The sequence below is a fragment of the Alternaria ventricosa genome, assembly GCF_023758065.1.
Source record: "Alternaria ventricosa strain BMP 2768 chromosome Unknown scaffold_20, whole genome shotgun sequence".
Lineage (NCBI taxonomy): Eukaryota > Fungi > Ascomycota > Dothideomycetes > Pleosporales > Pleosporaceae > Alternaria > Alternaria ventricosa.
Genome location: NW_026055700.1, coordinates 256156 through 283187, shown reverse-complemented (window position 1 = coordinate 283187; position 27032 = coordinate 256156). Strand labels below are relative to the sequence as shown.

General features: G+C 52.6%; 9 protein-coding genes across 9 annotated transcripts; 6 read left to right on the top strand and 3 right to left on the bottom strand.

Moving 5' to 3' along the window:
- Positions 1–1864: 1864 nt before the first annotated feature.
- On the bottom strand, positions 1865–2118 carry J4E93_009270 (uncharacterized protein; the record flags this gene model as incomplete). Its single annotated transcript, XM_049347164.1, has 2 exons — positions 1865–2044; positions 2113–2118. The coding sequence occupies 2 exons, from the start codon at positions 2116–2118 to the stop codon at positions 1865–1867; spliced, it is 186 nt and encodes a 61-aa protein (XP_049195728.1).
- Positions 2119–2474: 356 nt separating this feature from the next.
- Positions 2475–4184, top strand: J4E93_009269 (uncharacterized protein; the record flags this gene model as incomplete). The annotated part of the gene is made up of 1 exon (XM_049347163.1): positions 2475–4184. The coding sequence occupies one exon, from the start codon at positions 2475–2477 to the stop codon at positions 4182–4184; it is 1710 nt and encodes a 569-aa protein (XP_049195727.1).
- Positions 4185–12414: 8230 nt separating this feature from the next.
- J4E93_009268 (uncharacterized protein) lies at positions 12415–15246 on the top strand (the record flags this gene model as incomplete). Its single annotated transcript, XM_049347162.1, has 4 exons — positions 12415–12469; positions 12674–13053; positions 13120–13856; positions 13905–15246. The coding sequence occupies 4 exons, from the start codon at positions 12415–12417 to the stop codon at positions 15244–15246; spliced, it is 2514 nt and encodes an 837-aa protein (XP_049195726.1).
- Positions 15247–16589: 1343 nt separating this feature from the next.
- Positions 16590–17506, bottom strand: J4E93_009267 (uncharacterized protein; the record flags this gene model as incomplete). The annotated part of the gene is made up of 4 exons (XM_049347161.1): positions 16590–16895; positions 16954–17132; positions 17207–17321; positions 17375–17506. The coding sequence occupies 4 exons, from the start codon at positions 17504–17506 to the stop codon at positions 16590–16592; spliced, it is 732 nt and encodes a 243-aa protein (XP_049195725.1).
- Positions 17507–17965: 459 nt separating this feature from the next.
- On the top strand, positions 17966–18758 carry J4E93_009266 (uncharacterized protein; the record flags this gene model as incomplete). The annotated part of the gene is made up of 2 exons (XM_049347160.1): positions 17966–18059; positions 18106–18758. The coding sequence occupies 2 exons, from the start codon at positions 17966–17968 to the stop codon at positions 18756–18758; spliced, it is 747 nt and encodes a 248-aa protein (XP_049195724.1).
- Positions 18759–18885: 127 nt separating this feature from the next.
- On the bottom strand, positions 18886–19317 carry J4E93_009265 (uncharacterized protein; the record flags this gene model as incomplete). Its single annotated transcript, XM_049347159.1, has 4 exons — positions 18886–19029; positions 19079–19185; positions 19238–19255; positions 19302–19317. 4 exons carry the CDS (start codon positions 19315–19317, stop codon positions 18886–18888), a joined length of 285 nt encoding a protein of 94 aa, XP_049195723.1.
- A 383-nt stretch (positions 19318–19700) lies between these two features.
- Positions 19701–22851, top strand: J4E93_009264 (uncharacterized protein; the record flags this gene model as incomplete). Its single annotated transcript, XM_049347158.1, has 5 exons — positions 19701–19823; positions 19875–19967; positions 20012–20290; positions 20392–20482; positions 20531–22851. The coding sequence occupies 5 exons, from the start codon at positions 19701–19703 to the stop codon at positions 22849–22851; spliced, it is 2907 nt and encodes a 968-aa protein (XP_049195722.1).
- A 1536-nt stretch (positions 22852–24387) lies between these two features.
- J4E93_009263 (uncharacterized protein) lies at positions 24388–25337 on the top strand (the record flags this gene model as incomplete). Its single annotated transcript, XM_049347157.1, has 3 exons — positions 24388–24535; positions 24591–24957; positions 25010–25337. 3 exons carry the CDS (start codon positions 24388–24390, stop codon positions 25335–25337), a joined length of 843 nt encoding a protein of 280 aa, XP_049195721.1.
- Positions 25338–25929: 592 nt separating this feature from the next.
- Positions 25930–27001, top strand: TIF35 (translation initiation factor eIF3 subunit g; the record flags this gene model as incomplete). The annotated part of the gene is made up of 3 exons (XM_049347156.1): positions 25930–25964; positions 26114–26898; positions 26952–27001. 3 exons carry the CDS (start codon positions 25930–25932, stop codon positions 26999–27001), a joined length of 870 nt encoding a protein of 289 aa, XP_049195720.1.
- Positions 27002–27032: the final 31 nt, after the last annotated feature.

Genomic DNA, 27032 nt, shown 5'->3' with positions numbered 1-27032 from the left:
TTGAGGTTCAAGAGTTTTGGCACTAGGCCTACAGCCCTCCTGACATCTTTCATAGTTTCTTGATCTCCACCAAGCCACGCAATGACATTCCACGCATTCGAATAGATGTCCGGCATCTTCAGAATCTGCTGGCCTTTTTCAATTTGATCATCTTGATTCAAGCACAAAGCATCTACCCAGATCCACAGATAATCGTCTGCAAGACGGATATGTTGTAAGGCTTGATAGAGATTCTCTCGGACTAGGTGTGTGTAGGATTGCGTTGATGCAGCAGTGGAAGAACACTCCCCTGATTTGGGGAGGTCACCCAAGGATACTGGGTAGGAAGGAGGGTCGTTGCCCCAGGCATACGAGAGTGCCTGGAACTCGTGAAGTGTTGTTGTGAGCTTTTTCATCGGGACAATCTTCAAGGAACAAGATAAGGGGTCCCCAAATGAAGCGGGATGGAGGCAAAGGAGTCGGATTTCATCGTCCAAGAGAGGGGTATACTGGTAGCCCGACGTGTTCTCTAGAGTTTGAGATGGTCTCCAGGCCCTTGTCCTGCCAAGCCTAGCTACAGCTGGCACAACGTCACTGCTGGTGGAACCTATAGAGGCTTTGTCAGAGGATGCAGGCGCTTCGTCATAGATAGAAGATGGAAATTGCGCTCTGATAGGTAAAAGCGTCTGATCCGGCGAGTCGTCATGGTAGAAGCTGTGTGCCGGTGACTGCGATCGTGTGCTTGAAGTATCCCTGTAGTGAACGGGTGACGTAGCGCGGTCTCTGTTCCTGGACCTTCCTCTTGTGTCTTTCGATCGATAGTGACGCGAGTCTACAACTGCGACAGATGGCTCTATCAAGCTGGCCGCTGCGCGGATTCCAATTGATGATGATGCCCTCATCGACTTAACGGAAGTGACCTTTTTTTGCTGTTCGAGATCTTTCCTCTGAACAGCTTCCAGAGCCTTTTTTATCCTAGCAAAGTTATCCCTTGCAGTTGCGTGGTCTCGAATCGAGAACGAAGAATCAATGTGCTTGTCGAAGATGGAACCCTCTCGCTGTTCGTCTCCACCCGTAACGTGCCGTTGAGTCACGTCCACTTTTGATCGATCTCTTCTTGTTGTGTGATGATCAGGCCAAGACAGAGGATCCGTTTGCCCGACCAACGTAACATTGTTCCACTGTTCATTCCTCGTCACAGCGATCTGCTCTACCTTCTTCAGGAGGGATGGATACCTGGCTGTTGCACGGTTTTCAGTCGATGGCGAGGGCATCATCGGTTCGGTGAAGGTGACGTTACATGTGTTATCGAATATGGGAGTGCAGAGCAAAACATTCGATGAACGAAACCAGGTGGGTTATGAAACTGCTGAAAGCGGCTGGGTAAGCGCTAAGGTCGCGTCGAAGCCATAAATTACGCCATGCATGCAAGCAACTGTAGTGCATCGATGAGTCTTGTCTTCTGGCGCTATACCGTGTTGACAATCGCGGCTTTGCATAGCCTCGATAGTTCTTGTAGATTAGTCTAGACCTACAACGTGATAGCCAAGCTCTGGGGTGTCACTCGGTGACTGCTGTAGAATTCCAGATATAAGTTCCCCGTTCTACCTTGAGCATAGCGTTGCAAGACATGATCGTAGCTTATCCACTCGTGAACCAAAATTACTTCGGAAACATTCTCGTAGCAGCAAGACGTTTAGATCTTCCACGCTATCCAGGTAGGCACAATAAAGCGATGGTGTGGGAAGCAGACTGTGGGTGCGGCTGAGGAATGTCAGCTTCCGTCTCGTGATCTTCGTGCATCATAAGCTTGTTGCTCCTCACCATGTCTTCGGTGTCTCCTTTTAGGAGGGAATATATGTTACGGTGAACAAGACGGCATGCGTCATGACGTCCGCTTCTCGATAGTTGATATTTTAGGTATCACATCTTGCAGTTGCTCTCGATCTTTTTCGGTTGGAGTAAGGCCAAGTTTCTCCTCAGCCTTGTCGGATATGTAGAGGCCAGCGCCCGCGTACGCCATGACGCCCACGCCGATGATCATGCGCGTCTTGGGCGGTATGTTCTTGAACCATCTATCTCAATGTTAGTGTTAGGAACGTACATACTCAGGGTGCGCACGTACTGCCAGACAGCCATGTCGAGGTTGAGAGGGTGCACACGCGTTGGTGTCACAAAGTTCGCGATGACGACGCTGAGGGCTCAGCGCCAAGCCTGGAGCAACTCTCAGACTCCAGCGCGACGCCAGCGCTCACATGTGTAAACTCGTCTCGTACATTCACTCATTAGCATTGAGCACCGTTCTTTCATTCACCATACAATATTCATCCCGTTCGAGCCAAGCATGGTCTCATAGCTTGGAACCTTGAACATCGATCGCCGCACCTCCGCACCCACTCCGCACCCTGAGACCACCTGGGCAGATGTGCGCGCTATTACCACCCGCCTCTTGAGCGCCTCCGCCAGCACCATAAGGCCTCCACCACTCTTTAACTATGCCCGGCTTCCGCCGCTGGGGCAAGTCCAAATTCGAGCGGAATCCCGAGTCGTCGTTCAAGCTCCTCGCGGCCATCATCGTCATCACCCTCTACCTCCTCATCAAGGAGTTCCAGAACCCAACTGTTCGAGAGAGGGACATACCGAAGCTCGGCGCACAAATACAACACGCGGATTGGAATGGAACGGGCAAGGCAGACGAGGCACGAGCGAAGAGCGTGCGGGATGCCATGAAATATACCTTTTGGAAGTACAGGGAGAACGCCTGGGGCTGCGATGATATCCTGCCTGTATCGGGAGGCAACTCGTCATCCAGAAATGGGTGGGGAGCTTTCATCGTGGACTCAGCGAGCACGCTGGCGCTCATGGGGCTATGGGACGAGCTGGCGCATTCTCTCGAGCATATACTCGCGATCGACTTCACCGAAGCGAAGGACCTCGTCGACCCTTTCGAGACAACCATACGATACCTGGGCGGGCTTTTGTCTATTGTGGACATGTACGACACCGGGCTTATTCCGGAAGACGTACTGAGCGAAGAGGCACGCGATCTTGTACTGGAGCATGCTGTCACCCTAGCGGGGAAGCTTGCTCCAGCATACGACACCCCCACAGGCATGCCATGGCCTCGTGTTGACTTTGAAACAGAGCAGGGCGAGCCAGATCCTTCCTTCGTCTTTAGCGACGACCCCACCAAACACGGCTACGACCAACACCCCGCTATAGGCCCTGCGCGAACTGGCTCTTCGATCCTCGAGAACCGCGTCTTGACCAGATTGACTGGTAACTTGACATACACGCAGAACTCGACGAACGCGTGGGCGCCTCTTGTATGGTCGAAGTGGAAGACACCGTGGCCAGGCATGGTTGACGCACCTGTCGACATCATGACAGGAGAGCCAGTGGGCCGCCAGAGGCACTGGGATGGTGGACACGATTCATACTACGAGTACCTCGTCAAGATGACGCTCTTAGCACCACCAACAGATCCCCATCTTGGCACATACAAACACCGATTTACAGACGCGGCGTACTCCCTACGCAAACACCTCAGTTCCCGATCCGCGCCAGCACCCGATCACTACATGCAGCACCTCTACATCGGACGATACAACAAGGAATACGAAAACCAGCAAGGGCATCTCGCCTGCTTCGCACCCGGTACCATCCTCCTCGCATCCAGACTCTACGACGAACCCTACCTCCGTACCTTTGCGCTCGCGCTCCTCGAAGGCTGCCGCCACTCATATACCTCCACACCCACCAAGATCGGCCCAGAGACATGGGCATGGATACCCAAATTCGGATACGACGACCCGCTCTTCATTCCAGAAACTGCCCGTCAAGAGCGCGAAGCGATGGCTAGCGGTATCTGGGCGCGAGAACCAGCATACAAAGGCCGGCCTGAGTATGTAGAGAGTCTATTCTACGCATGGCGCATAACAGGCGAGAAGCGGTATCGCGAGTGGGCATGGGAAGCCTTTTCCGGTATGGAAAAGCATTGCAAAGCGCCGTTTGGATACGCACAGCTTGCTGATGTGTATGATACGAAGTCGAAGGGCGAGGATAAATGGGTTGATATGCAAGAAAGCTTCTGGGCTGCGGAAACGTTGAAGTATCTTTGGCTCACGTTTTCAGATGTCGAGGTTGCGAGCTTGGATAGCTGGGTGTTTAGCACTGAGGGGCATCCGTTTCGTATGATGCGGTGAGGGGGTCGTCACGACACGGCCATGCATGAAAGCAGAGGGCAGATCAGCTCACATCAAAGAGAAGGACAACATAACGACGAGAGAGGCTCATGAGAGCCCCACAATATGTCGCAAGCACAGTGGAGAGGTACAAAGCTGGCTCACCAGCAACGGCGCAAAGATACCCAAAATCAGATTCGCTTCAATAACAAAACGAGAACCATTACACCATTTCCTCGCTCCCTACCATCTCCATCGTTCATCAAATTTCATTGCTCACAGCACTTAGCTTCCTGCACCACTACCCCCGCCACTGTGTCCGCCATCATGTCCTCCACTATCACCACTGTGTCCATGACTATCTATGGCTCTGGTTATGATCATGACTATGGTGGTTATCATGCCCATTACTACCTCCACCTCCGTCACCACCTCCATCCCCCCCTATATCCGTCGCATCAGACACTCTATTGCTCTTATACACACTCCCCGATGCACCTCTATACACCCCGCTACTTCCGCGGTTATACCTTAGCTTACTGGCATCCGTGTACGCGGGTGGATCGTAGATTGGACTTCTTCGGGATGGTCGTGGGTGCTTAGTGGTGTTGGGGCTGATAGCATTAGGGTGGGGTATGGAGAAGGGGTTAGTGCTGGGGTTAGTGGTGGGGGCAGTGATGGGTTTGGGGGTTGATGGTATGCAGCCCATGGTGTTGTATTTGGATGATCTTAGGTGCTTGAAGGTTGGAGACGCTGGGAAATGGGTAGTGCTTGAGTATGGAGGAGGGTTGGTAGGGGCGTTTGCTATGAGTCAAGGAGGAGGACATGTAGAGAGAGGCGTGGCAGTGACGAACGGAGAGTGATGGCGAGTCGCTGGATGTTGAGAAAGGCTGAAGTGGTGTCTATCATATGTGGTTATCAGCAGTGCGCTCTATGCAGTCTATCCTCGTCGCTATAGCTTGTTGTCGTAGCGAAGTATGTTATTCAATTTCCCCCAAAACCTCAATATCACGTGTCATTTCTCTTGCGTATCCACTGTAACCTAGATACTGTTCTACAATAAAGCCAATGATCTCTTTTTCTATTTGCAGAAATCCAGCAACCCGGTTTCTCATCTCCTATTCATGCAACGAAACAGGAAAACACGACATTCGCTTCTAACCAATGCTCTACTATCTCACGTACGGCTTGTCGTCAATCCCGATCTGCTCGCTCCCCGCAAGATAAGATTAGCTCCCACTGATCAGCCCAGTTCGTTCCACTTAGTGACTCTGGTACTGCACCCGATCTTCAGCAGTTTGGTTGAACTGCTGAGGGGTAATTTAGAGGGATGCTACTGTAGGCTTACGAAGCGCGGATCGACGGGATCGCCATGCGCGATCCAGATGTCATCTTTTGTGCTGAGTAAACATGCTGCTCGCGCTGTATGTTCGAGAACAGTAAAGCGATGAGTTAGTTCAGATTGGTGTTGTACTTAGCATCTCCGCCAAGCGCCGAAAAAGAGTCGTAAAGAACCAACAACATACTGCACCATATCGTCAAACAGTACGTCTCTATGCGCATACGAGTGACCCAATAAGACACGAACGATCTTGCAGGCGAACCAGGGTCCTAACGATCGACGTCGATCCGTATAGAGAGCTTGGGAGATGGTCGGGTAACGCTCGACGCGACTCCGGCAGGCTCTCGACCCGAGTAAAAGCAAGTGTAGCATACGTACGTACTTTGACGGCAACGTACTTCGGTACTCATCGATGAGGCTAGTCAAGATTAGAAGGAGGTGCATGTCGTAGTCTGTCGCTGAGGAAGTGGGGAAATGCAGGTACAAAAAGAGAATGGGACGGGCCGATAGAAAACGACAGTAACGAAGTGGTTGTTTGACTAAACCACGTAACGTCAGCTATGTGTGCTAATCATTCGCCGTCTTCCTAGATTTCTTTCTGATCTAGACGTCACTTTCATTTCGCCCTGCTCGAATTTTCAGCTCCGTTGGTTTGGATTGGTGTGGGTTTGCTTGCCGGACCTGTTTGCCAAAAGAAACGTAGAGAAGCAAAGAACGCTTTTCTATGCAGAACAACTCTAGCTGCAGTAGCAAGCAATAGTCTACGCCTCAGTGGCGAAGTTCGTCAGGAGTTCGCAGCAGAAGCAATACCTAGTGGTATGCAGGTTGCTTTGCTTGAGGCATCGAGGCGATGACCAAATTGGATACGATGGGTACGCGGATTACAGCCGCGGAGTGTATTCCTGGTGACGAGGTTGGAAAAAGAGAAGCATGGTAGTGAGGTTTGCTGGTGGGTAAAGAATTGCATAAAAAAGGCAAAAAACATACAACAGCGGGTGGTCCCCGGTGGTCACCCACCCGAGTACTAATCCGCCGTTCACAGGCTTGAGTACCGCTGAGCGAACGGGAAGCGCTATTTATCCTGAAACTATGGTCGTATGTGGAAGAATTGGTGTTTTGGCGCTATCATATAGTCGGCATTCGAGAAGGTTGAAGAAGCATCTGCAGTGGCTGTTGCAATCGCGCCACAATGCGTTAAAGAATCAGAACTTACAGTGATAATAGTCCAAGTACCATACCTGCGAAAGTCACTCCTTGTATAAGACCGCGTGTCGTTACAATGGCATGCATGCAACCGACCAGGATCGTTGACATGGGTAGCCGATCAATGTCACCGAAGCTTCCTTCGGATACGCCCCGTTCCTTCGGCAGGATCCCGAGCACCAGAACCTGGGGTAGGAACATGCTAGTTGCTAGGCCGATGACGACAAATCGGGTGTTTTGGAAGGAAGCCATGTGCAGTAAAGGACGTTTCGCAAGAGGCAACGCTGTCGGCTGGTGGCGTGGACAGTGGCGTCGGGAAACTTCGCTTTAGCCGTGAGGGAGAAATCCGCTCGTGTAATGTAGAGTGCTGTATGGCTGCAGGTGTCGCTGCACTAGCAGTGTCGTGTAAACGCTTCCGTTACGGCGGAGGTGTACCTGCGCAAGCTACAACCCTGAGATGGTTCACGGTATCCTGTGGCTGCGCTTGAGGACAGCGGTGAGCGAGAGCATACTGTGCTTTAGCAAGCTTGTTATATCAGCCGTTGCTACTTTACTGCCATGTCATTGTTGATTCTTCCTCTTGAGAAGGTAGCGGACAAACAACGACGACCGCGTACTAACTTTCGCGCAGGAACTACCTTGGAACTACCGTCTCTTTAGTGGATATAGGCTGCGGGGTCAGATTGTGCATGGTTGCAGACTACTGGATTGTTGAGTTGATCTTGTCGTCATATGTAAGGGCACACCTCTGAGATGGCAGAGTACTGAAGCATCAGCAGCACTCGAGATAACTGATGCGACCGCGTCGCTTTGAAGAGATGCTCAGATTGCAGGCCGCAAACAAAGCCTTGCTGCACTCATCAGCCGCAGTCAATAGCCGTGAGTAACACCCGGCATGGCAGATGTCCTAACCGAACATCGAAGGAACCGCTTTAGACGTGGGTGTGTGGGTGAGCATGTCCGCATCAATTCGTGCATGTTCTCAATGCGAGTCGTGTATACTTCCCCTAACACGACGTCAGCGCCTCTATCCGATCACGTGCACTTCGCAATAACTTACAGAAGTGTCTAGCAAATGTGGGGAGTGCTGTCAATCCCCTTGTCGAAAATGGCAAGCGGGTGAGGGGCGTAGATATGGCATCAGCCCATGTCGAAAATCAAGCTTTGGATCTAGGGGGCAGTATCTTCCTAGGAAGTGCTATCCACCCGAACTAATTAATTAAGGTGCTACGCTACTACTATTCTACCTACTCTATTTCTCTTTTCTCTCTCTACGCGCTTAGCTTATAAGCTAAGTAAAATACGCTTTACTTCTCTATAAAGCCTTTCTTAACTTAGTAGTATAAATATTAAACTAATTATATAAGCGTTAGTAGCTATTATTATAATAGTAGAATACTATTAGATTACTTTAAAGTAACGTATTTTAATAAGAGTAAAGAATTTAACATTAGTGTTAAGGCTTATATAACTATATAAATATATAGCTAAGGCTTTAGTAATAGTATAGTATTATCTCTTAAGTATATAATTAAAGCTAATTACGTTTATATATTTAATAATAAGCTAAGTACGCTTAGTATTTTACTAGTAGTTTTTAAAAACTCTATTAATTTAGGTATTAGAGTAGCCTATCTAACTAGAAATACTTTAAGTAATTATAGTATAAGATATAGTAGTAGTAGCTTAATATATATAGCTTAAAGTAGATAGATAAGAAAGTATTACTAAAGAAAAGGCAAAATTTTATACTTAACTATCTTTAAGGTAGCAGCATCTCTGCTTAGAGTATATAAGATTAAACTTATAGTTTAGATAATACTATAGTTGCTGTTACTAAGACTAAAGACATTAAGCTAGTTACACCTTAGACATTAGTTTTAGATCTAGGGTCTAGGTCGCTAAGGTGAGCCTATTGAAGCAAGGCGCCTTCAGTAGTCGCCGTTCACCTACCACTACACGCCCAATGCTGTTCCGTTTCTCGTGGCAGCCACAGCAGAGAACTCTTTCGACCCCTGCATCTCGATTGCAATTGCAAACTGTGCTTCCGTCGGATCGTCACCGGTGTAGTAATCCACGAATGGCTGTCCGGATCCGGCTAACCACGCCGCAAGCTCAACCGCAACTCAACCGTATCCCGTTATCTTGGAGAGCCTTGTCTAAAATTGGCTTTATAGTTCGGTCACTTCCGTAAACAGCCATGATCGGGACATACCGATGACTCGGAAAGTGGTTGCTTTTGCAGCCAAAATGTGAGGTGCAGCATCTCGGGTCCAGCGCCTTGGTAACCTGGGCTCAACCCCTGTTTGTAGGGTCTTCATAATGACGCCCAAGGTCACTGTACTTGCAAGTCTTCCTTTTCATCTGATCCTTTAATAACCGGGAAGAGTACCCGCAGCCGTCGAACCGGTGACCCGTTTGATATACCAGGACTAAAAAGCACAAGAGACCGCGACTGCGCCGAGCGGACCAGTAGACAGTTCTCCCGGTGAACGTCTGACACTGACTTTGAAAAACAAAACAAGGCAGAATTATGTCTCTGCCAACCCTGAGTCGTGCATGCGCGCAGCACTAATGCAATCGTGGTGTGAAGATGCTGCATTAGCGTGCTGGGTGAGGCTGCTCTTTCGCATCCGTACCCGCGATGTCGAATGCGAAGTTCAGCGGCCATTACTGGAAATAGAGGTATTCCGAGCCCCACAAAAGTCCACATGATCGTCATTCCGCACGCTCATCAGCACATGGCATGAGGAGGCATAGCGCCGAGCACACAGGTACCTCGCTCCCTTGACCCCGTTGAGCCCTGAATGAGGCAGTCGACGAGGCAGTCGACTCGTGGGCAGGGAGCCATCACAATCAGAGGCTGACGATGCCCAGCTGTCGGGTTCGCGATTCCTGGACGAAAATCATAATAGAAGCGCGGGCCCCCGCGGCAATGGCTCTTGATTGCGGAGCTTGGTATTCCGCTCAGCTTGCCCTGAGCCGCCACCAGCGCGAAGATGCTTTGCATGTCGGCCACTCTAGCAGCAGTTGTGCCAGTGACGTCGAAATATGTCCAGGGTGCTCGGTGAATCAAACGCGCGAAACCAGACAGAAGGTCCGGTAGGGTGGTTGATGGTATAGGTTAATTGGCGGATGCTTAAGCTCGTTGGCCGGCGCGCGTGAGACGACGCCATCAGTCGATCAGCACCATGCCGCTTCTGGTAATGATAGAGCCATGTATCAGAGGCAATCAGAGCAGACCACTGTGGCAATTGCGCGATTCCTGGAGGCCTGGCAGCAATAGCGGCTAGCTAGGCCATTGGCAATGTCCACAGCTGTTGAACTGGGCGAGTACACGTCCGCTCCAGCTGGGCCAGTCACTGTGATGGATTGGGATGATATGTACGTGAAGACGCGTCGCACACGGAATGTCTTTTGCGCGGAATAAGGTTTGTGTCGTGGGAACAGAAGCATGGCCAGCTGTCGCCCGAGTCCCACGTTCCACTCAGGCTCCGCACACGAACGCAACCTCCACGCGACTGAGGCTGATGACAGCTGCCCAAGCGGCTAGCAGGCAAAGCACGCTTCAGGGTGGAGCAAAGTGTCAAAGAGGTTGCTTTGCCGACGTGCAGTGGGTGGGAGCGAGAAGGGTGAGGATCCTCGGCAAAGCATCGTGGCCGCTTCCGAACTCGGCAGCGCACCAAGTGCTTGCAGGCTAGCTCCTCAGGCCGACGTCCCGCCGTCCATCTCTCAACGCTCGCAACCAAAGCACCCCCATCGCTTCGCCAGTCGTGTGTCTATATCGGGCAGATTGGCTGGGAACCCACGTCCAACGCAAAACATCATACCCCCCTCATTAGCCTACCCGGCATCAGATCCGTTGATCAGCCGCCAATTTTCTTCTCCCACTCTCCTAGCGCAAGCCCTTCAATACCCCCGGTCCATTGGCACGCACTTCGACGAGACCTCGCACGACAGCTGCCGAATCGAACTTGACTTCTTGCCCTGCTCTGAACACTCCAAGTCCGTGTCCGCACCCGCTGTTTCTGCATCCGACTCCAGTTGCCCACCCTGATCCAACCCCCATGTACCTTGTCGCTCCCCAGAAAAGTATAGTTCCCATTCTAGTCTAGAACACCTTTGCTCCTATGGCCATTCCATGCCTGATGTAGGTACTGTGGACGCGCTATCATTTTACGTACAGCCTTCCGTACCCACGAACAGCGGCGGGCTTGCCGCTCGCTCCCCTTTTGGCCTTCCCAGCGGCCTCTGACACCTGGTGCGTGCTCCCCACTTCGTTATAACTAACATTGAAGCCCTGGCTCCACATGGCTCCCGTGGGTTGAATGATCGACTCTCCCTGAGTAGATTTGTTCTTGCCTTTGAGCCCTGGATTCCTACAAGACGACACCATCACTTTCATCTTTAACCCAGTCGCCCGTGAAGCTTGACTGCCTCGTCACTGGCGCCCCGCAGGATTCAACCATTCAGATCGGCACTGCTGCGAGGTTAATCGATCTTGGCTCCGTACCCGCTTCCAAGCGGACCAACATCAGCCCGCCGATCTTGTGCCCCCATTCCTCAGGATCGAAGATTACTCAGGTATGTCATCCCAGACTTCCGTCCCTTATATGGCCTTGTAGCTTCGTACTAAGTACCACAGACTCGCTTGTTGTTACCTCTATCTCTTTACTCGAATCCATGGACAGTATGGCGCCCGCTCCAATCTCGGGAGGCCCGGGCGATGTGTCACCAACCGGCCTCTCAGGGTCTGCTACCAACTCCAAGATGAGAAAGAGGACCAAAACTGGATGTCTCACCTGCCGAAAACGCCGCATAAAGTGTGGTGAAGAGAGACCTACCTGCAACAACTGCATAAAGTCCAAACGCCAGTGCGAGGGCTACAACCAACGAGTCATCTTCAAACCACCGATTGGCGACTGGCCGAATCACCCAGGCGTTGTCAGCACTATCCAATATCACACCTCAATGCTTCCTGGTACACGCAATCAGTCATATCGAGGGCCCGAGCCAACTACCGGCATGCAAGAGGGCATGCTTGGTCCGATCCAGCCACGCCCACACGGTAGCTTCGACTTCTCCCACATGGACGCGAGCCAAACTTCAGGGCCTTTGGAACCCCCACAAGCTTACCCTGGAGTGACCCATGGCTACACACACGATCAGGCCTATCAACAGCCTCATCAACAACCTCTGCCATCGCCTCTTCACCAACAGCCGCTTTCTTCGCCAAACCACCCTCCACATGGTCATACGCCTACCGCTTCATATTTCCCGCCCCCTCAGTCTATGCACACCAGCCCACAGACACAGTATAGGCACGATTCACACGGCACATTTCAACCGCCCATTCAATATACCCAGAGCGCGCCATATCCACCAGTCTCGGTTCCATACAGCCACGAACCCACTATAAAAGCCGCAGTCCCTCAGCCTCCGCCACACTATCCACAATCCTACCGGTCTGATAGCCAGCAAGCCGAAGGTTCCTATCGGGATTACTCGAGTGTATCACCGCGAAGCGACCAGTATCCTCACTACACGGAAGCGCCACCGGGCATGCAAAGATACGATGGTCATCCACATGCTACCGTACACCCTCCGCAGGGAGGCCCCCGGAGCTTCAGCCACGTTGGAACTCACAATTACCCAGCAGCAGTTTCTCACGCTGACTTCAGTCATGCAAGCTATCCTCCTGTGCAGATGCCCATTCATGATATAACCCCAGATGTAAAGTATATGTCTCAGCCTGTCCTCGGTATGTCTCGTGTCTAGTTAAAACCTCATATACCCCAATGACTATCGTTATTCTCTTCGTGTCCCAACCCATTGTCAATACATAAATTCGTGCATGTCTTCTAAGCCTGGGGTTCCTTAAGTCACTCCAGGTGCGACGGCACGCTACTCTTTATTACCTGTACATGTCCGTGAATGTTTCCAGGCTGACCAGTGGTGAATACAGACCAACCTACCGCCGTATCACAAAAGCAACGGTCTCAACCGCAACTTCTTCTCGGCGGATTCGATATCGACGACCATGTCAGCCCTACGCAGGTTCTCGACGAAGCCGCGATCGAAAACGAAGACGACGACTACTGGGACGTTCAATCGGATGAAGAGATGTTTGAAGCGGAAACAATCGAGGATGAGCAGGCTCTACTTGCGAGCAAGGAATTCAGCAACATCCGTCGCATACACCTTGAGAACTACAACGAGCTTGGAATCAGACGATACGATGCGTTCTTGTACGACGGGTTACTGTCGCACTATAGACCGGAGTACGCAGCAAGCCCCCTGCGCAATCCCAAGACTGCGAGGGTTTTCGCGCACTACATTCATGTGGTAAGTTTGACGGGATCGTTAGATTGTGATCTACCGAACTGGGCAGTGTTTACTAACATATCATAGACCGGACCTACACTGTCGATGTACGAACGAAATCCCCGAAATCCCACTCTCATCTTCGAAAGCACTACACACCCAGCTCAGCAAGGACTATGGACACATACATTACCTTTGAAGGCTCTGAGCCACCAAGGACTTTTACACGCCATGCTAGCGCTAGCAAGCCTGCACATCGCAAGACTGCAGGGTGCTTCTATAACGCCGTCCTACAAACACTATGCATATTCACTTAAACGCCTCGTGCGCTCTCTCGGCAACCCTACAAAACGTCTATCAACAAACACACTAGCGACTTCCTTGCTCCTGGCCTTCTACGAAGTATGGACCGCAGAGCACGTAAAATGGGGAACACATCTCGTCGGCGCCCAGCGCCTGATCACCGAGCTCGACTTCCGGTCACTCACGCGAGAGTACAGACGCATGCGAGCAGCGCAAACTGCGATGGAACGACAATTCCCACATCAGAATCCAGAGATGCTGTTTGATCAACGACAGTTCGACCAAAGGCTCAAAGACAGTGCCTTGATGCCAGATCAGGGTCTCGTGAGCACGATCGTGGGGAAGAAGGTCAACTATGACGACTTTGGAATGGTGTTTGAGGACAATGGCGCGAGACATGACGCGAGGCAAAGCATTCCCGCAAAACTGGACTTGCAAAGTTACGAGACGCTTCAGGATATTTATTGGTCGTATGCTAGGCATGATGTTTACCAGAGCATCGTAAGCGGCCATCGTCTCATGTAAGTGAACCAAGTCTGGATCTAGGAATTGAGACTGACATTATGCAGTAACCCCTACCGCAAATGGTCCGATTGTCCCCCAAGAGCACCACTCGGCCGAACCGATGCCCTTTATGGCTCACACGATCACATCATTCTTCTCCTAGGTCGTATCGCAGACTTTACAGTTCGAGACCGCACACGCAAACTTCGACAAGTGGAAGCGGATGGAGGATGGCGACCTCGCCCGGGTATGCCCGGTTTTGGCAGCATGGGACCGCCTCCCAGCGGCCCACCTGGTCAACAACAAATGCATGCAGGCTCTGGAGGGCCTCCACCACAGATGCAAGGTCCGCCGCCAGGATGGAAAGGACCTCCACCGCCAGGCTGGACAGGGCAAGGACCACCACAGCCACCACCAGGCTTTGGCCCACCCCCCGGATCGACTGGAGGACCACCCCGAAGCCAACCACCACCACCAATGCCCAATTTCTACGGCATGGCCCCCTCAGCAGGCCCCGGCCCCATCCTCTCCAGCTACGAAAACCCAAACTACGAACGCTCACCCCCCACCCCCAACGTACCCAACCCGCAACACGCCGACCTCCCCACCCTATACGAGAAAGCAGTCTCAGAATGGGAAACCATAATGGACGCCCACACATCCGTCTTACGAGTTCTAGAACAGAGCGAAGGCTTCGCTCCATTACCAGAAGACACTTACCCACCACCCGTACCAGGAACCCAGCCACTGGACCGAGGAAATATGACGCCCTTCGGCCCAGCCATCCTCCACAGAAGCTACGACATATCCATCCTATGGGGCCTCGCCTATCTCTCCAAAATCATCCTTTTGCGCTCCCACCCTGGCATGCCACCCGCCGCGCAAATGGCCGCCGGAGTCTGCGCCTCCGTCACAGCACCTTACTGCATGCTCATCGGCCGTATATGGGCTAGCGTCAGTATACCCGTTACGTCTGACCTCTCCCCTTTCCTCGGCGCCGTGCTAACAGAATCAACCCTCTCCCTTTTCTTCGCTGGAATCACGTTCCAGGACCCGCGGCAGCGCGAGTGGCTCATCACGCGGTTGCTCGAAACGGATAAGAAAACGGGGTGGGCGAGCGCGGGTATTATTGCTAAGGGGTGCGAGACGGCGTGGGAGAAGGCGGCGGAGATGGGGAGGGGGCCGCCGTATAAGAGGAGGACTAAGAAGGTGCAGCCTGTGGATAGAGAGGAGGTTGGGGTGGAGGCTGGACGGGAGGGTGGGAAAGGAAGGGAGAGGGGAGAGGGGAGGGTGCAGGAGATTGGTGAGACGAGGTTTGTGGTTAAGAGTCAGAGGCCGCCTTGGGCTATGAATCTTTTGGGGACGGAGGAGGATCTTAGGGTTGGGATGGAGAGGTTTGGGCTTTGATGGGGAGGAGGGATGGGATGGGGTGGGATGGAGGAGAGAAAGAGACAGATTTGGGTGGGTGAATCGAGCTAAGAATACAAGAGGAGGAGAGGGTACACGGCAAGCAGATCGCGTAGCACCTGGGCAGGTACTCATCCAACGCGCCAGAGGCACGGAATTCGGAGCCGACCAGGGACGTAAGGAACGAACATCTCCAGCTTCATCAAAATACCACAAACCCCGTCTCGAAAGACCACGCGCAGAGAACCCCTCTACGCTTTCAGTGTCCATCAGGGAAGGACAAGACCAGCCCACCACACACCAACACCAACAAAGCACGACATCGCCTCAATGTCTAGCCTTTCACTCTATGCAAGAGAGCATACACATCAGCCCACGAAAACGCGATAAAGCAACTCAACGCAACGTACCCCATCCAAGAGAGCTCTCACATCTATTCCTGCCTCGAGCAAACCTTCATTACCGATTTACTTTCCAGCGATAACCATCCCTATGCCTGACGCATAACGCGATAACGACTTGTTATGACCCCACACCATACCTCATTTTAGAAAAGACAGCAGCAGATAGCGCAGCATCGTTACGAGAAGTCGACATGTCCAGCTATACAGATAAAGATCAAGAGGAGGAAGTCTGTCGTTATAAGATTTAGAAAGCAACAAGGGACGTTTGTCGAACTCCCCGCGAACCGATGATATACGTTAGCTTGTTGTTGTGTTGTCAGGGCGATGATGGCATATGTAGTGTAGATAAGTTTGCATATAGAGACGACATTAGCGTACCAGAGGTGTTTCTGTTGACATCGGCCCCATCGGGTACCAAAGGATGAATCAACATGGCAACCTGAGATGGGCATTTGATGAAGATGGAAATGCGTCTCTGAATCCTATTGGAGCCTAGTTTTGGTTTCGGGTTGGTTGTTGAAGTTGTACCTTGGTGTTGTGATAGAGATCGTGATGGAGAAATGCACATTCGATAAGTGTACTACAAATGCAACGCGTGGAAACGAATCAACTCCAAGAAAACGTGAATTTGTCTACATATGCCGCGCCCGAATAAAGATCCCAAAATCGCGCTTGTTCGCTGAACATGAGTTTACGATATCTTTGATGACTCGTGTCCGATGGGATGGATGGATGGATGCCACCAAACGCCTCTCTTCCTTCTTTGAAACACCCAGCAAGAATCATGTCGTGTGTGAAGATCCAGATAGAAACAAGGATTATGCTGCGTTGCCGTGTGATCTTAATTATGCCAAAAACTCCGATATTGCGCCCAACCCCGGGAGTCGTCGCGATTGTGCGACCTGTTGTTGCCTAACTACTGCCGTTTCTTCGTCATGTCTAGAAGAAGTAGTAAAGGAATCCTCCACCAGCAGTCATGAAAACGCCGAACCACCACCATTGGTCAGCCCTGACGGCACCGGTTGTTCGCGCGTAGATGACTTCGTGGTTCATGGGTAGTTCGCCGCGCTTGGAGTTCTTGGATGCGGCGGTTTGCGTAACGAGGGGGTTGAGTGTCGTGGTGGGGAGCATCTTGGGTGACTTCATGGCGAGGTAGAGAGGCATCATGGGGGCGCCGTCGGATTTGAAGAGCGTGATGCGCGGGGTGCCTACGTGGTACTGGTCTGAGGCGACGTATTCGTATGCCTGTAGAAAGAGATTAGTATGGCATACTTGGATGCGCGTAAAAGGCATCTCAACATACCTTAAACTTCTCGGTCGCGTTGTATCGGGTGTAGACGGCGGTCTTGTACTGGCACGGGTCGGAGTATAGTTGTCTGCCGTCCACCTTGATGGGCTTGAGGACAAGGCCGCCCGTTGCCGTTTTCTCGTAGCTTCCGTGTTGCCATTGGATTATACCCTGGGGGCATTTGGGATCGGTGGCTGTAATGCTTGTTAGCGATTGCTCTGTCATGGCGCCTATCTGGGTAGCGTTGGGGTAACTGCGGGCAACGTACGATTTGCGATTGCGCGGTAGTATGCCGATTCAAAATGACCGTCCGCGGTAAAGGAGTAGCTGATGCCGGTGTGCTTGGGCTCGGTGAATTTCTCGTTGACAGGGTCGTAGAAGTCCTACGCGGGTGATTAGTCTTGTCTCCTCTGCGAACGTCGATAGAAGCGCATACAGGTCCGGTCATGGTCGAATTTGCCTTGCTTGTCCATGTGCCGACGAGCTCCGGAGGTACAGCAGCAGTTTGGGCTTGCGCATGCAGGACTGCGACTCCTGAGAGCAATAGGGCGGCTATCCGTGACAACATGATGCGTGCGGTGTGTGGGTGTCGGCGTGAGAGAACGAGTGTGGACGGTCGGTGGTGTGCGGAAGCGAGTGTGGGTGCACGAAGGCGGGAGGGCGTAGGGGTGGTGGGTAGATGAGGCGGGCGTGGGTGGTTGTTGAGGGAGGATGTTTGGGAATGATTGAGTGTCGCCGCCTCCTGGCTTGGGACCAATCGACAGGGATCACGCGGCTACGTGCAGATCATCACCGGCCTCCGGTGGGCAAGCCCGACATCATCGCCCGCACCCGCAGCGGATCTTTTAGCTGTTTGGGTCCTTCTTTGCTTTGCGACGACTCCCTATATATTTGCCGGTGCGATCAGGACATCTGCTGCTCTCTGCTGCAACCCATCTCAGTACTACAACACCAGATACGACATCCGGAGTACCGGCGCTATCTTTGTACATTTGGAACGCCGTTACGCTTGCAATCAAAAGACGCTATGGCCGCATCACTAGCAGCTGTCAAGAAGGAATTGCGATCCAAGATTAGGGATGCCTTGAAAGGTATACCCGACGCGGTTGCTGCCACGCAAAGTACGTCATGCATTATCTTGTTGCTGCGTCTACTGATGCTCCCAAGCATCTAATGCAACCAAAACCCTACTGTCCATGCCCGAGTACAAGGCGGCGCGCAGAATAAGCGTCTACCTGTCTATGCCGGGCGGTGAGATATCAACAAGCGAGATCGTGCGCAATGCGTTTGATGAGGGCAAGAAGATTTTCATTCCCTACACCTATAAATTGGACGCACCCAAAGATGGCCAGCCAAAGTCCATCATGGACATGATAGAGCTGCAGTCGATGAAAGACTTTGAATCTTTGGTAGCCGACAAATGGGGTATTCCAACACCGAGCAAAGACTCCATATCGTCACGTGCGAACTGCTTTGGTGGTGCCGGCATCACGAATGGAGAGACTGATGGTCTGAGTGCCGGCCTTGATCTGATCGTCATGCCGGGTATGGCTTTCGACTCGCAGTTCGGCCGGCTGGGCCACGGCAAAGGCTTCTACGACTATTTCTTGACGCGCTGTCACCAGATATCGCGCATGCCTTTTCGCGGTAAGAACTACTGGTATTGTGTATTTGGAGGGCTAACTAACCAAGTTGAAGTTGGCCTCTCGTTAACAGAGCAGTTCCTGCCACCAAACGAGTCGGTTCCCATGGACGCCTCTGATTTCCGCCTGGACGCCTTGATCACTGGTGATGGCGAGCTCCGTCGCGTGGAGCCTTGATATCGTCCCACAAACTTTTGCATGAGATCGTCCGCACTACATGGCCCAGTCTTCCTCCCAGCCTGGCGTATGCGCCGTGTCCATGAAATGTCTTTGCGACTGTGCGGGGGTGAGTTGGCGTTCGCGCTTATTGGAGTTGCTGGATGAGAGAGATGTTGTCGCCCTTCAACAGGATCTGGCCGACATTGCGCCTCTCCTCTGGTGTGTCCTTCTTCGCGAGCGTGACTTCGATGGCGTCGTCGATTACGAGGTTCATAAATTCATCGAAACCCTACACAACTATTAGCAGCAGTCATATTGAGGTAGTTAGGCAGTCGTACCCTCAGCTTTCCCTCAATGCGCATGCCCAGGTTCTCGTACAGCCATACCGAGATGGTCGCCCGTGATTGCAGGAGCTTGAAGATGAAGTTGATAGGAGGAAGGAGAACTGCAAGATTATTAGCTGTTGTCGCGGCGCATGCTTGTGGGAGCTGTCGTACCCTTTCCTCCACCGCGGCCTGAACAAGTTAGCTAGTCGTCTTCAAACAGCGCAGATATACTGACCACCACGTCCAGTCATTGTAAAGATTTAAATGCGCGTCTCCGGTAATTCTCGTAGTCGTAGGGGCGGAGTCGGGGCGCAATGTGGGGAGAGGCTCGGAGGAGAGCTGTGGTTGCAGGAACATTTCTGGCGCGACCTGAGCGGTCACAAACGCCTTGGCACCAACGTGGGGATCTTCGTGCTGCTTTGACTATGCGACCGAACGCAACTTCCCGTCTCCGAACAAACTCACCACCACCACAACAACTGCCGCCCTGCCTGCCTCCTCTCCGCTTGCACCTTCCTTCCGCTGCACCCTGGTAATAAGTCAGTTGATGCGCGCAATATAATCCACGCCCCGCCGCCTTGCTCCGAGCAGTATCCGCATCCGTCCCCCCACTACCACGCCCAATTCCCTCACCATGGCTGCCAACGGACAGCAGGTCTTCGACCCCGTGCTGGCGGCGCACAACACCATGTCGTCGCAGGCGGATCGCGCGCAGAAAGAGCAGGCACATCAGTTTCTGGAGCAGTTCCAGAAGTCGGTACGTAGCATGGGCACGCGTTCAGGAGCATGAGGGGCTGATATGTGACAGGAAGAGGCATGGACAACCACACTGGCTATGCTAGAGGCAAATTCAGCAGATGCCGCTGCCAAGCTTTTTGCTGCTACCACACTCAAGGGAAAGGTGAGTGGTCACTACTCCGTACTTGGGCTATGCTAACATGTCAGATCGTATACGACCTCCACCAAGTGCCTCGCGCACAGCTGCCAGAGCTCCGAGCATCCATCATGCGGAATCTGGCGACATTCCACGCCGGACCCAAGCCCATACGTCTGCAGCTGTGCGTGTGCCTGGCGAATCTGGCCATACAGATGACCGAGTGGAAGGATGTCCTCAAAGACGTTGTCAACGCCCTCGGCTCAGACCCAGCAACGCTCCCTTGCGTCCTGGACTTCCTCCGCGTTCTCCCCGAAGAAGTCACGCATGGACGCAAGATCGCTCTCACAGTACGTCCGAACGAGCCGCGCCCCGTCATCAGCCCACGGCAACTATTCCCCGCGGCGTCGACATATGATAGTAGAGTTGTAGTCTAATATGTGGTGGTCAGGAACACGAGTTGACTATGAGGACGGCCGAGTTGATCGACGACAACGCCCAACAAGCCCTGGAGCTTCTCATACGATATGGCACATCTTCCCGTATGTCTACAGCCTTTCTTTCAATCCACGTCCACTGACTTTGAATAGCCGCTGCCGCGCAAAACCCACAGTTACTAAACTGCATCACTTCCTGGATACGCGAGATACCACTGGATGCCATCATAAACTCTCCCCTTCTCAAGATCATCGTCGAGGATCTGTCCCTGGATGATCCATTTGAGGCCGCTGTTGAGTGTTTGAGCGCCCTGATCGCAGAGACCAGAGACGTCGACGAGACCCTCCAGTCGATAATGGTCCTCTACCCCCAGGTCATCAACCTCCAAACCAAGCTCGCCGAGGCAGCTCAAGAGGAGGATACAGAAAAGTTCAAGGGCATCGCCAGGATATTCGCCGAGGCTGGAGAATCGTGGGTCATTCTTATCGCTCGCCTGCCGACCGACTTCCGCGCCCTAGTACAAGCCATACTTGCGACAGCTGCATTGGACAAGGAGAGGGATGCCATATCTCACACGTTCAAGTTCTGGTATGATCTTAAGCAGTATCTCACCATCGACAAATATGCCGAAGCGCGCAACCAGTGCATGGATATCTACTCTAAGCTGGTAGACATCATGATTGGTCACCTGGAGTTCCCCAAGCCGGAGTCTGGCGACGAGAAGGATCTGTTCGAGGGCGATCGCGACCAGGAAGAAAAGTTCCGCGAGTTCCGTCATCAGATGGGCGATGTGCTGAAGGACTGCTGCGAGGTCATGGGCGTCGTCGAGTGTCTTCAAAAGCCCTACGACCTCATGCAACAATGGGTGCAAACATATGGCGCTCAGGCCAGTGCAAACAGCGTGCCCGAGTGGCAGAAGCTGGAAGCGCCTTTGTTCGCTGTTAGGGCTATGGGCCGCATGGTACCTCCGGACGAGAACATAATGCTACCTCGCCTGATCCCCCTCATCGCAGGCATACCCGACCACCACAAGCTACGCTTCCAGGCTGTCATGGCTCTGGGAAGATACACCGAGTGGACCGCACAGCACCCCGATACGCTTCAGTTACAACTGGATTACATCATGGCAGCCTTCGATCATTCTGCCAAGGACGTAATCCGAGCCGCTGCGCTATCATTCAAATTCTTCTGCAACGACTGCGCGAGCCTGCTGGTCAACTTTGTTGGCCCTCTTCAACAATTCTATGCGAAGAACCTCAACAAATTGCCGATCAGCAGTCAGGAAGAGATTACAGAAGGTGTCGCGTCAGTAGTCGCTAGGGTACCCAACGATCAGCTTCTAGCAACACTCAAGCTCTACCTTGACCCGGTCATGGCTCACCTCATCGAAGTTGCGCGACAAGCAAAGGATGAGGCGGATCAAAAGCTCATCGCCGACAAGATCAATCTCTTGACCATCTTCTTCGAGATGGTCAGGCCAGAGATTCCAGCCGGTCAAGAACATCCCGCTGTCAAGTACTGCCAAGAGATATTCCCTACTCTCGCTAACATGATCACGCACTTCAACGCAAGCATACCTATCCTCGAACGTGTCTGTCGATGCTGGCGGTACATGGTGCTCTCCTACCGTACAGCCATGCGTCCGCTCCTACCAGATCTCGCGACTAAGCTGATTGAGGGCTTCGACAAGTCAAGGCAGGGTTGCTTCCTATGGGCAACGGCGTCGATAGTACGAGAGTTCTCGCAGGGTGTAGACGATGTCGACCCAAGCCTAGCAAACGACGTCTACCAGTTCTACGAGCAGCAAGCGAAGACCTTCCTACGGATACTGAGCGACCTGCCCCCAGAAGAGCTTCCCGACCTCATTGAGGACTACTTCCGCCTTGCTGCTGACATGGCACTCTACTTCCCCTCAGAATCGATCATGTCGCCACTCATGGACACTGTTCTCCTTGCAGCCTGCAGTTCCCTGACACTGCTCAAGGAGGATCCCATCATCGCAGTGCTGCACTTCCTACGCGACTTGCTTGGATACGGTCGCAACTCGTCGCCCTCATCTAGCTTCGACAACACGCGTCACGAAGTGCCCGAGCAACTGCGGAACCGCGTCAAGCAACTTGTCATGGGTGCTGGCGTTCAACTAGTCCAGCGCATCATGACTGGAATGATGTACAGCTTCCCTGAAGGCTGCTTCGCGGACTCTTCTGGTGTGCTCCTCGACCTGTTTGAGCTTATGCCTGAGCAGGTCGCTCAGTGGGTAGCTAGTACCGTTGGCATGTTACCTCAAGGCAGTATCACACCTCAAGAGAGCGAGCGATTCCTAAATAACATTCGACAACGTATCCAAACTGGCGATGTCAGGATGATAAGGACTATCCTACAAGACTTCACCACTAGCTACCGCCGCCGGAACGTTGCACCCCGTGAAGGCCTCGGTAGACTGGAAGCTTCGCGATTCAGGTTCTCCGGTTAGATGCTGGATGCCGAAGCACGACTTCTGTTCCAGAACGTGGACGCGCGGAAGCCCACAGAGCCACTCACACGTTCTGCGCTTCTTCTCCACACGGTTCAGTCTAACGCCTCCCGGTTTCAGTAAGATAGTGGTGGTGTGTTTGGGTGCGTGGTGTAGTGTGTATCGAATAGCATAATTGTACTTGAAGCGTTAGTGTGTGGGCATTTGCATGGAAGATCGGGACACGAAAGGACAGGATACCATCGGTGGGACAGAGTGGGGGTTATTGTTCACGTCTGCTTAGATACCGTTCACTTCTATACTTCACAATGTTTCGTAATCTCCGGTTGGCAACTCTTGGCCATATGACGTGAAAACAGTAAATCGACGTTGGCTCCTGCACTTCGAGTGACGTCGGGCAGTGCACCTTCTTGGCTAACAATGAGTGTGCAAGACGTCGATCGGATGGCAGCAACGACCTATCGTGGCCCCAATAAACAACAACTTCGTCATAATAGCTTCCTCGTCACTCACAATTTGGTCTATTGCTGAGCGCTTACCAATTCCTAGGCACAGCCTTTCGGCTATCGAACAGCATCCTCTCTGAGCACCTATCACCTCAGTGTCCATCTCATCCTTTGGCCCACCGCCAGCTACACTACCTTGAACACCTGTTACCACCCAGCACACGCTAGTTCGACCTTCTCCGCTTCTCCCATATACGGTTACAGATCTGCATCTCCATCTGAAGTTCGTCGGCACCGAAGGTGACCACTCCACGTTAGGTGCGCGATCAACGCCCAAGTTTCATTGTGAAGGTCGTGAGATCAGACTTGACAGCAGAGATTGAGCAGGGCCGATTCGCGAACGTAACAACGTTCCCATTTACCTGCGGTTCCTGCGCACCTCCAGCCTGGTATTGGCAAGAACAATATCGGCAGAGCCTAAAGCTCGCAACCATACAAGAAACGACCATCCTGGATCCCCCATACGGGCGACCCGGCCTAGCGAGAGCTAACTCCACAGGATCCGGCAATAGACCCATCTCGATCAGGTCAAGTACCTCGAGCGCATCACAGACGTCTACACAAACGTCAACCCGGTCAAGGAGACACTCGCAACCAGCTCTTCCTCCTACCCTCGCAGAGAGAATTGCACTAGGACCTCAGCTTAACCCATATCATAGCAAGAATCCTCATCGTCTAGACCGATATACCAGCGTTCGGGACGTCTATCTTGCTAGACAGGAGCAGCGTACGAAAGAAGCCGCACATCAGGAAGAGAGACTCAATCAACTTCGGCTCGAAAAGCGCAGAGGTACCCGCCAATTTGACGGTTCAAGATCAGCTGGAACTTCGCCAGCCCTGAGTCGTACAAACTCAAATTCAGATCTCACTCGAACATCTTCCCTCAAGAACCTCGCTAGAGAACTGACGACGTTCGACAAGTTCGGACCTATCAGGCGCGCAGACACGGGTGACTCTACCGCATCTTCATCGGGACAGTCGAACAAATCCAAGAAGTCGAATCTCTCTCGGGTATTGACGGCTGACCGCTATGATCGAGACGCTCAAAGAAATGAAGCACGGCAAGAGCGGCAGTTACGAGAGCCTGGCGCTGGAACGAACGGCGAGTCAGATTCTTCATCGCATGGAGGACAAAGACTCGGAGGACTCTCTGGAAAGCACGCGGACAAGAGTACTCGGTCTGTACCCTTCGCAATTCCTTGCGCGTGAAACAGATTGACTGACCTGTTACAGCGAACGCGCGCGCGATATATGGACCGAATCGTTGTCTAGACGTAATAAGTTTCGCTCCGACTTCCTCAAGAAAAATTGGAGCTTGCATCGTCGAGCACAATCCTTCGAGTAGATCCTACGTACACTGCTGCTCTGCGAAAGAGGACTCACGTCTCGGTGCCATGGAACACCTGCTCGTCATCACCGAAGATCTGCTCCAGCGACTCATGGACGCCGAGGGCATCACGAGTAGTGGATGGTTGCCCGCCACGCCACAGTCACATCATGCAGCGATGTACGGGAGTGCGCCGGGCAGTGTAGCGGGCGGTAATGGTAGTGTGGCGAGCAGTGTGCAGCCAAGTCGAAGGGGCAGTGCTCAACCTCAGGAGTAAGATCACCCTTCCTACGATCTCCGACCCTTGTATACTCACAAAACCTAGCCTCCTCATCGACTACGCGCAAGGCTCACCACAACTAATGCAACAGTCACCCCAATTCTCACCGCCCGCCCAGTCGATGCCCTCTCAAACCCCCTTCGTCAACGACTTCAACACGCCCTGGTCGCCTCACCACATCCAAAAGCCCAAGCTCCCTAGAGGCAGCAGTGACACGGTCTTCCACACCACGGCCAACACTCCCAAGCCAGTCGTCCAAACGATCCCTAGGACTAACAGCGATATTATTCAGCAGCCTAAGCCGGTGCCAATCGGCCAGTTCCAGGGTCCTGGAAGAGGCAGGGTGCAATGGAATCTGGGCTCTGAAGGATAGAAGAGTCGGGTCTTGAGTCATCGGCTGGTCGGGGTCAGAGAGATGATGTGATGGATGCTGCGTTTCCTTGAACTGGGGGAGGGTAGTTGGACTTGTTGGTTAGGTTTATTATTACTGTGCGAATGCTATCACTTCGAGCTTGGGTATGGTCCTAGAAACATTGCTTGCTCGAGCTCCTGTTGTGACTCACGGGTTTATCTAGAACGAGACCGTAGAAGCGATCACTCCAATTGCTGCTAGTACAATCCACTTGAGCATGAACAGTCATGCGATACATGACTGAATTCTGATAGGAATGATGGACTCGAAGCTGCACGAATACCTGGATCATGACTCACCAGCCTTCAATAGACACAGTGAACTGTGTTACCAAAAGCAACGTGACTGTTGTATTAGCAGTGAAACAAAGCTTATTGAGTGTACCATGGTTAGATGAAGTTGGGGGAAGAGAGTGATGAGTCGCAACACCCTATTAGCGCGAAATCTTGGCGGCGCACCGCACACATTGAATTGCCCCACCGGCCGCCGCCACTTCTCACTTTCTGTATCATAAGGGACCCCGACTACCTACCAACCCGACACCCCCAACAACATGACCACAACCGCAAATATGTCCAAAACAGCAGGGTGAGTTTATGCGCACCTTTTCTCCGGATTCCCACGCCTACAGCCTTCCTATATCGCTCCCATGCCGCTCCCAAATCGCACACCAAGCCGCGAGCTTCTACATACACCTCTCTGGGGTAAAGAGCGTCAAGCTGACAATACCACTACAGCCGCACCGACTGGGCAGAAGAAGAAGATGAGAACGACTCCCTCACCTCTCTCCCACCCCAACAAGTCATCAAGAACAAAGACGGAACCGAAACCGTAATCTCCTACCGCATCGGCGAAGACGGCAAGAAATACAAGACAACACGGCGCATCAAGAAGACCGTCGTAAAGCAAATCGTAAACCCCCGCGTCGCCGAACGAAAGCAATGGGCGAAATTCGGACAAGAAAAGGGCAAGCCCGCCGGCCCACAAACAGACACCGTCTCGGTCGCCGAGAACATCGCCTTCCGCCCCGTCTCCAACTGGAAAGCCAGCAACGAAGATAAGGGCGACGAAGCGAAGAAGAAGGCCGAGCTCAAGAACGCAAAGATCAAGTGCCGTATTTGCCAGGGCGACCATTTCACCACAAAATGTCCCTTCAAAGACACCATGGCCCCCGAAGGCGACGTCGCCCCCGCAGAAATGCCCGACGATGCGCCCGGCGGCGCAGGAGGCAGTCTGGGCACCGGCTCTGGCGGCTACGTTCCCCCTCATCTGCGTGGCCGTGCGGGCGCAGGCGAGAAGATGGGCGGCAAATTCGACCGCGACGACAGCGCTACCCTGCGTGTCACCAACGTGTCTGAGTTCGCCGAGGAACAGGATCTGCGCGACATGTTCTCCAAGTACGGACATGTTACTCGTGTATTCCTGGCCAAGGACAGGGAGACGGGTCGCGCCAAGGGCTTTGCGTTTGTTAGTTATGCGGATCGGAGTGATGCTGCCAAGGCGTGTGAGAAGATGGATGGATGTAAGTTTCAGCACGCAGAGCTTGTGATATGGGGAGATGCTAACTTTATTCAGTCGGTTTCGGGCATCTTATCCTGCGTGTCGAGTTCGCTAAGAAGGCTTAAGCGGAGAGGATTTGTGCATGGCTCGATGACG